This window comes from Chenopodium quinoa, unplaced genomic scaffold (genome assembly GCF_001683475.1).
Source record: "Chenopodium quinoa cultivar QQ74 unplaced genomic scaffold, ASM168347v1, whole genome shotgun sequence".
Lineage (NCBI taxonomy): Eukaryota > Viridiplantae > Streptophyta > Magnoliopsida > Caryophyllales > Amaranthaceae > Chenopodium > Chenopodium quinoa.
In genome coordinates, this window is record NW_018743252.1 from 2,715,560 (window position 1) to 2,724,887 (window position 9,328).

Consider the following 9,328-nt stretch of genomic DNA (forward strand, 5'->3'; position numbering starts at 1 on the left):
ATTAAAGTAATAATTAACCAATTACACCAATTCCTACTTAAATTAATCACATTTTTCTTTAATTACAAGTTCGCATAGTACACAAACTAAATCACACCCAATTTTACTGGTTTTAGGGTTCCTACGTTTTTTCCCAAATTACCCTACATTCCCCACAAAAATGGCATAATGCACATCATCAGTTGCTAAAAACTACTTTAAAAGGTTCGAAAGGTACCTGTTTTGGAATCTTACTGCTGTTGTTGTCACAATCCACGAAAAAATCCAAGCTTTTTTTATGTTGAAAATGGCTCATGAAGTCTCGCTAAGTTGTTTCGTTCCAATACTGACACCTCCCCTTGCAATTCAATTTCTCAACCACACAGTACAAATCACTCTAGGGTTTGATTGTGGACAGTAATTTTGGTTGCTGAATATTAACAGACAGAATTTAATGAAGGAGGAGTAGTTGGGTAATGAATGGGAGGAGAGATAATCGAATTGAAGAGGATGAAATTTGGAGGGTAAACTAATTTGTGGGCTACACACACATTTTTCGTCACAGATTCTGTCATCTGGTGGTGAAACCATATTTTAATTTTTTAGCAGGTGTTATAATAAAAATTTGAAATGTTTAGGTTTTATAATCAAAATATGGTGTTTTATTAGGTGTTACTTTCTAATTTGGCCTATTATTTATGGATCCCCAAAAACCCTAGAATTAAACGACTCACACATAATTAAATTTAAACTAATCAAAGCAATTAAAGAAGACATAATAAAATCAAGGAATAAAATTACTTAGAAATAAAAGGGAAGAAATATTTACCAAAATAAAGGAAATATATGAATTGCATAAACCAAAGTGTAAACAATCTTGAGAGAACAATCTACTAGAAAATCTTAAACTAAAATTTTGGAATTAAGCTAATGAATCGCGTCTTAATATCACTTAACAAAAGCGTATTTATACTTAAAACAAAACTTCCTAGAATAAAAGGAAATAAAACAAGCTTCAAAAGCTTTGAAGAAACGCGCGCCCGGCTAGGCGCGCCTCTAGAATATTGCTGCTAATATCTTGCCCAGCTGAGTGAGCCTTTGGGCAATCCTTGCTCTTTTCTGGCCTGGACGGGCGAGCTCACCGAGCATATCTAAGTCTCCTCGATTTAGGCTTAGCTTGGGCCATTTCGAGCTCTTCCTTATACCTCTATAATTTCGGTTCACTACCTCGGTTCTTCTTCTTCGCCGAGCCCTTAATCACCGGGCTTGATTACTCTAGCACGGCCCTGGGCTTTGGAAAGTGGTCATATGAGTACGCTTCATGTCCAACGATCATAGTGACTAAATAGTCCCGGGAAATGCCTCAAAATCCGCAATTTCCTAAATAATACCAAAGCTACGAAGACACTAGAAAACGCATATTAGTAATAAAAATTGCTCCGAAGAGCCAAAAATACTCCTAAACATGACCAAGGGACGGGGGTAAAACACTATATAAAATAGACCTATCACTGAGTAACAAATACAAATTAGTTTTAATTGCATAAGAGTAATAAAAAAAAATCAAAGGAAGGTTTTAATAAAACATAGAAAATATATGAAAGGCTAAGATATAAAGGCATACTATATATTTGATCTATAGTAAAATTCAAATTTAATTATAAGATCAAGGAGTTGCTAATTGTTGACAAACTTTCATAAATTATGCTCTTCATAAGCGTATATGCCTTTTCTCATTTACACCAAAGAATATATATAGATATCTCTGTACTAACAAGTCAACTAACATACAAAACCTATATACCTATATGCAATAGAGAATGCAATTGCATATCCACTTTCATATCTAAGCACAAACTCATCTTAAATTTATACAACTACTATATGATTAAACCAAAGTAGACAAGGAGCCACATATGATTATAGGAAGCAACATCGAAGGATTATCAAAAGCAATCCACAATGACAAAGCAATGGAATAATATAGAGGGCCTAAATCAAATTATGTACTTATAACATTTGAAATAATTTCGATTCAAAGACGATCCTAGATTTAGCTAATGCATTTATTAGTGACTCCCTGATTCGGGATCACCAAATGTATACCAATCCTATTTCTAATGAAATAAATTAGAAAATTAAAATAACTATATTCATTCACACAAAGAGTTCCTTAAAATGAATAATTTAGATGCATTCAATTGGAAATAAGTAAAATCATAAAAATAAAAAAAAAATGAAATAATCTTAAACAAAATATTTTCCTCAATAAAAGAAGCACAAACAAATATACTATAGGATTCAAGTCATCAAGTGTAGCTGTGTGGTTTTAGGTAACATTTCTAAAATCAAGAAATTACCTCACAAATCACAATACACTAATATCTTCAAATTATACTCTTAAGATATGCTCAAGTTTATGTTCCTAAATATATGCCTTAATATTTAGTTGACACGTTCAAGCTAAGTTAGGCACACATCTTAAGGAGAAGAGAGAGAATGTTAAAGCAAGTGGGGGTACACTAAAAAAATAAGATATTAAACTTACCCAAAAAGGAAACGTGTCAACTAAAAATAAATTTCCTAAAAAGAAATGCGTGTCAACTAAAAAAAACGGAGATAAGTATATCTTAACAATTTTTTTAAGCAAACAAAAGAATGTATATACTCCTTGGAAGGCCCAAATTCAAGCATAGACCAAATTCATATATCTCCAAAAAAACTGGCTATTTAAAATTCTTACTAATGTAGACCGAAATCTTTCATACCCAAGAACAAACAAAAGGCTAAAAGTGAAGAAGGAAAATTTCACTAAATGCATTATAACACAAGAACTCCTCAAGGATCAATTCCTTTTGCTCTATCCATTGCATGCAACGACTCTCTATTCCAATTCAAAAATATTTATTCTTATAAGAATTAATCTAATAGATAAATGAAAAAAAGAGGTAATCTAAAAACCTAGGTTATTAAATTAAAATAATATCTCTATCAATTCAAGAACCCCATAATTCATATAACCTATTTTAATTAAGGAAAAATTATAAATAATAATTCCAACTTTGCTGTATTTTCTTTTAATAATCTCAATTTTGGATTATTTTGGAATAATTCGAATTTTGGGGGCTGTTTACTTTCTTCAATCCCAATTACCGGTGACCGGTTGAATTAATTAATTTTTTTTTATTTTTTTTAAAGTGACACGTGTCACAAGTTAATTGGTTAAAAAAATTTTATAAACAAAAAAAATTAAAAACAAAAAAAAAAAAAGAAAAAAAAAACCAGCCAAGCCCTTGACACCGGCCAGCTTCTGCCACCCCTTGACGCCGACTGGCCGCCCTAACTACGTTGGTTTCCCCCTCCCCTCGCCAGACTGTCATTCACCCTTTCCCCTCCTCCAATCGGCCAATTGCCCCCAACCACGAAACACCTTTTTATTTTCTCTCTCCTCTCAATTGCCCCCAGCCACGAAATTTGGCCACCTATACGCCGGTCGGCCGTCCGTCCCCATTCTCCCGGTGCTGCGCCGGTATCCTCTCTCCCCTCGCGCTGGTACTACAACTCAACCCCCACCGGTTTCCTTCCCAAACCCAGCCCCTCCTTTTCTGGTTCTACTCCATTGTTGAAAGCCCCAACCTCAAACCCACTCGTGAAACTCCCTTAAAACCCCTCCCCTACTCCCGAAATCACCTAATTGCCCCTCCCCCACCATTGAAAACCCCAGCCATTAGGGTTTGGGGTGGGGGAGGAGCGATATAGGGGTTTTGGCAGTAGGGAGGGGTTTTATTGGTGGTTTTGTGAGGGAATGGGAGGTTGTTTCGGGGAGGGAAGAAAACGCCTACGCCAGGGGGTGGAGGAGATGCGGTGGGCCGGCAAGAGAGGGGCGGCAAGCTGGGCAGTGGGGTGGAGGTTAGGTGGGCTAGTAGGGGGAGGGGAGGTTGACTGGTGGTTTTGTGATATTTGGGTTTTTTTGTTTTTTTTTTTTATTATTTTTTTGGACCATTCAGGACTTGACACGTGTCAAGTGACCTAATATATAGGTCATTGACCGGATGGGGTTGAAGAAAGTAAACAACATTCACAGCTCGAATTATTAAAGAATAATGCAAAGTTGGGATTATTAAAAGAAAATACAGCAAAGTTGGGATTATTATTTTCAATTTTTCCTTTAATTAACATGCACCAAGATTTACCAATTTAGGACATGCTTGGATTGAGTGAGATGTAAACTAGGGTAATAAAAGTCAACCTAAACAAAATGAAAGTGAATCGGGAAGAAGGAGATAGTGATGGTGTGCTTGTAAGAAAAATTATGTAGTGATGGTGTGATATGAGGTGAAGAAAGAGGCTCATTTTGGGGGTAATAATTACACTAGGGGGAGGGTGTGTGACTATTACCCTCATTATGAGTGTAAAAATTCCTCCATCTCTCTCTTTTCCTCATGGAATAACTACCTTATTTCATTTGTAAATACCTTACCTCTTACACCACCTCCTCTAATTACTTATTTTTTTTCAAGTTTGACTTTTACCCTTTTAATACATTACCCCCAATCCAAGCATGACCTTAAGTAGAAACAATGAAAGCAAAATTTAACCCTTATTAAAACAATTTAGAAAACCTTTCATATCAAATCCTTTACACAAGTTTAGAAACTTAAATATGTAGATCTAGCTAGTAGTTCAAATCAATTCAATAAACAAGTCAAGGAAGAGGAGGATAAAATTACATACCTTTAATAATTTTTATCCCTGGTTGCTTATATGGAAGAAAAGAGATGGAGAGATATGAGTGACAATAGCCACAAGCCCACAACTAGAATAGCAAAGGAGTTTGGAGAGAGAAACAAAAGTGACAGAAATAAGAGGGAAACGAAAACAAAGCAGCGTTAATGTTAATATTTGAAGGGTAGAAACGTAAATTCACTTGAAAATTCATGTAGAAAGTGTAACTCACCGAGGGGGTACAAGGCGAGAAATTCCTTTACCGTACCGCTATTGTTATTTCCTGTCATTGCCTACATTTTACCAATTGCAAGGCAACCAAACAACCCATCAAAATTGAAATTCATGGGATTTGATTTTCATTGAACATGGGAATTTGTGGTAACCAAACAAGCTCTTAGTATTTATAGTACTTTTCACTATTAATAATACATTTCACATTTTAGTGGTACCAATGTTAATTTATAAAATATTCACGAATTTGCCATGTTATGTACCAAATGCTTCATCCGTTTTTTTTTAAAGTTGCAACACACACTTTATTACGATATTTAAGAAAAGTTGACCTCACATGATATAATACACTTAGCATAGGGTTTAGAGATTATTAGGAGTATAATCACGTGGGTCATAAGGTTTAAATAAACGTAATATTATAATTTTCACTATAAAAATCTTTCTTTTATAGTGTATTGCAACTACTCTGTATTGTGACATTTTCATTTTATGAAAGTATTGACGGAGGAAATATATAAAAACACTGCATAACTCCCTTTGTGTTTTAATTTTACCTTTTTTTTTTTGGCAAAAAACTATATTTTAATATTATATATCTCTTTCCTCTCATGAACTCCACCCAAACCTACAACTACTTTCTAATTAAATCTTTCCTCTCATATTCATTACTTTTCAATAAATTATTAACCTCACTATCTTTGTTTTACTATTTTTTAATACTCCAACTACCCCACCTACCTCTTATTTTACTTAATTAAATTGCCTAAAATTATGTGTCGGTCAAATTATAACATGTACATAAATCTTTATATGTGGCTGACCACACTGTGTGGTCGGGGTTACTCGGTCAGGGGTTACTCGCTCAGGGGTTACTTCATCAGGGGTTACTCGAGGGGTTAATCGGCCTGGGGTTACTTGGTCAGCAGTAACTCAAGTAACCCCTGACTAAGTAACCCCTCGGGTAACCCCTAACTGAGTAATCGTTCGAGTAACCCCGACCATATGGTGTGGCCAGCCATACTGAAAAATCCTTATAACACTTATTAAATCACGGAGGGATTATTATGACATGTGATGCTAAGGCCCAGCCCGGCCCAAATTTTGATTCAACGAAAAAGGGCGTAAATCGTTAACAACGAGGCACGATCTTGATCATCAGCAATTCCACCTAATCCGTTTCAATTGAACTCTACAAAATCACTACACAATTTACCGAAATAAATTTCCATAATTTACATGATACTCTTATACAAATGGAAATCGCACTACACTCATCATCTTCTTCAATTTTCCAGTTAACTCCATCTTTTTCCTCGTATAATCACCTCAAATCTTCTATTATTTCATTTAGAATTTCAAATTTCTCCAAATCCTCCATTTCTTGCTCCGCATCTTCAAAGGTTCGTCTTCTTTTAATCTTCTAATTATGAGATTTGGAATTATATATTTTTGATTGCAACATAAATGACCTTAAACAATGTGTTTTTGTATTTTAATTTGTGAAATTTGATTCATATTGGGGTATCAAGATTCATATTGTTGTACATTACTAATCTAATTGATCATTGAAAACTCGCCGTTTAATGTGTTAATCGATTTATAGAGCAATTGATATGGTATTAAGATTGCTTGTGCTATTTGGCAGGTAGTTTCATGCTCAGCAAGTGACAGAGAACGGCGAATTAATAGTGTAGAATCTCATTATTGTTATGATAAAGCTATTCCTGAACAGATAATTGAGAAGCCGGTTGGGTTATCGGTAATTGAGAAAGAAATAGGCAATCAACCTCGGTGTGATGATTGCCAAACTAAAGGTGCCGTGCTTTGTTCAACCTGTGGTGGTTCCGGCTTGTACGTTGATTCCATATTAGAGTGTCAAGGAATCATGCTTAAAGTTCGATGCCTAGGTAACACTCTTCTATTGTTTGACACATTAATTTAATTGTTTCGAAAGGGTGAATTGCTGAATGCAGTGCGTTTCCGGGTTGCCAATGAAATATATCTAAAGCGTGTAATGTTGATTGTTTGTAACTAATAAAGCATGGTAGTTGACTAATTGTAATCCATATCTTGTCATCGATGTCAAAATGTCAGTTCATGAGAAGTTTGATATATTTTCAATTGTGTATATGAGCAAGGCTTATAATTTCTAGTAAAGGATATGTGAGTGCAGGTCCATAATCCGTCGTAATTCTTGTTTGTTTGGGTGGCAAGGTAAAAATGGGGTTGCATTGCTTATCAATTATTTTGATGATACTTGATATATTGGTTTCCTGGTTTTTACGAAGATATCTACTAAGGACAACACTTACAGGAAAAAAATAAAATGAAGTCATCGTTTTATTTTATCAAACTGTTGCCTTGCCCCTCTCTCTAAAGAGTAAAGGGACAACTTCCTGATGAGCTGTTTGCTTTGTAGGTTGTGGAGGTACAGGCAGTATCCTGTGCTCTGAATGTGGTGGCAGAGGCCATTTATAAGCTGCTAGCTACATCAGTATTGGTGTCTGATTGATTTGGTTCTGTAAAATTGTATCAGGTCTGTTGTGGCTATTTTAAATTCCCTAAATGTTAGTTGTGACAAAATTTCTGATAATTTAATATAAAGTATTTATTTTCCTGTCCACCTTCTTTGTTTTCGATTATTTTGTGGTTTTAATTTCTATTCAAATGCTTTCAGATAAACTTTAGTTGTGCTGTTTATGAATTGTCTTTCCTGTGTATTCATGACATCATTGCTCTATAACTCTATACATGCAAATGGTTGAACTGACCATCTTTACACTGCACCAGTCTAGTAGCAAAAATGCAAGTGCTTGATTTAAGATACAACAATTTCCACTTTTTCATTTAATTTTACAAAAGAATACCTGCTGTTTCAGAATCTGACCTTAAGCTTTTTGACATGTTTACATTATAATCTGGCTCTTTTACCTCTGTATCAAGTATCAACTGTGTGTACATAGTGTGGAAAACAGAGCTTATAAGATAAATGAAAATCTATCACTGAATTACACTTGATTTCTGTCACATATCCTTTATGTCTTTAACAGTATGTTTGGGAACCGGGCTTTATTGAGGAAATAGGAGTGGAAAGTAAATAAATGTTAGAGAGTAGAATTCTTTAGTGTTACAATGTTTGGTTGTTGAAAAGGAAAGGTATGGTTGTATAGGAAAGTGAAATGATTAAATGTGGGTAAAATTTCTAATTATGTCTATTATTTTTTTATTTTTATTTTCATAGTTTTACTTTCAAAATTGATGTAAACGCAGGATAAATAAGCAGATTAGAAATTTAACTTTAGTACCGTCATACGGAGTACTTTATTTTCCATAGATTTCCTTTATACGGAGTAATAAACAAGTAAACATCAAATATTATAATATGTTTTTGTTGTTTACATTTTAACAAATTTCTATATATTTACTTTTTCCTCATATTTCTGACTTAAATTGGTTCCCAAGCTTGAAATAGTTTATTGTTCCCAAATATGAATATGCTATTTGATGGGTGCTAGAATGGTCGCACATTCCACGCTCATTCAAACACAGTTATAAACAAACATCTTACAAACCAAGCACAATGATAGGTAAGAGTTCGATCCACAAGGAACGGGATATAATTGCTAATGATCTTAACACGCAAGCTAGTTCGAAGATTTTGGTTGATTGGGGGTTCGTCAATTAGACAAACAAGTTATTGTTTCTAAATCAAGTAATTAAAAGCAGGGAATGAGATCCACTCAACCATGGTAACCAAACATATTGGGAGCAAATAAAGATAAGAGATAGTAAGGACCACATGTAAGACCAACCTCATGCAATTAAGAATACAACTCAAACTCCTAAACTTAGATCCCTCATTAGTTTAGCAATAGGAGATAAATAATCAATGTTGCAATAAGAAATGACAAATTTGATTCACATTCCTATGTCAAACTAAGGATATCATGTCATCAAGCCCAAAATCAAGGGTAGCTACTCCTATCAAGATGAACTAACAAGCAATCTCATATAATCAATTTAATCAAATCAATACCAATACTTCTCCCAAATTCACTTAATTAACCATGAGGTTGAGTTTCACCCAACCCCTAGAAAGAGGACTACTCACAACTCATGGTAACATGCAAAGTAACAAGTTATGGTTCTAAGTAGCTCTAAAATTTGGGAATAGTGATTTACTAAAGATAAAACTAACATGTAACAACAAATTAACAAGATCAAGAGAGATTCAAAAAGCTTGCAATAACAAAATAAAATCAGAAAATGAATAGAGAAAAGTGAAAGAAGTTACTAAGTTGAAGCTTCAATGTTGAGTACAATTGCTGAAAATTAGAGAATAAACCTTGAATTTACTTCCACAATGATTGAGAGTTTCTACACTAAA

At 34.3% G+C, this 9,328-nt stretch overlaps 1 protein-coding gene across 1 annotated transcript; it reads left to right on the plus strand.

Moving 5' to 3' along the window:
• The first annotated feature begins 6,048 nt into the window (after nt 1-6,048).
• LOC110734849 (protein SSUH2 homolog) lies at nt 6,049-7,564 on the plus strand. The gene is made up of 3 exons (XM_021914990.1): nt 6,049-6,341; nt 6,587-6,848; nt 7,361-7,564. Exons 1-3 carry the CDS (start codon nt 6,195-6,197, stop codon nt 7,417-7,419), a joined length of 468 nt encoding a protein of 155 aa, XP_021770682.1. The 5' UTR covers nt 6,049-6,194; the 3' UTR covers nt 7,420-7,564.
• Nucleotides 7,565-9,328: the final 1,764 nt, after the last annotated feature.

Bases quoted from the DNA above. Each gene is read 5' to 3' on its own strand.
- LOC110734849 (XM_021914990.1), top strand. From the start codon at position 6,195: ATGGAAATCGCACTACACTCATCATCTTCTTCAATTTTCCAGTTAACT. The intron at 6,342-6,586 runs GTTCGTCTTCTT...GCTATTTGGCAG, and splicing joins CTTGCTCCGCATCTTCAAAG to GTAGTTTCATGCTCAGCAAG. The intron at 6,849-7,360 runs GTAACACTCTTC...TTTGCTTTGTAG, and splicing joins GCTTAAAGTTCGATGCCTAG to GTTGTGGAGGTACAGGCAGT.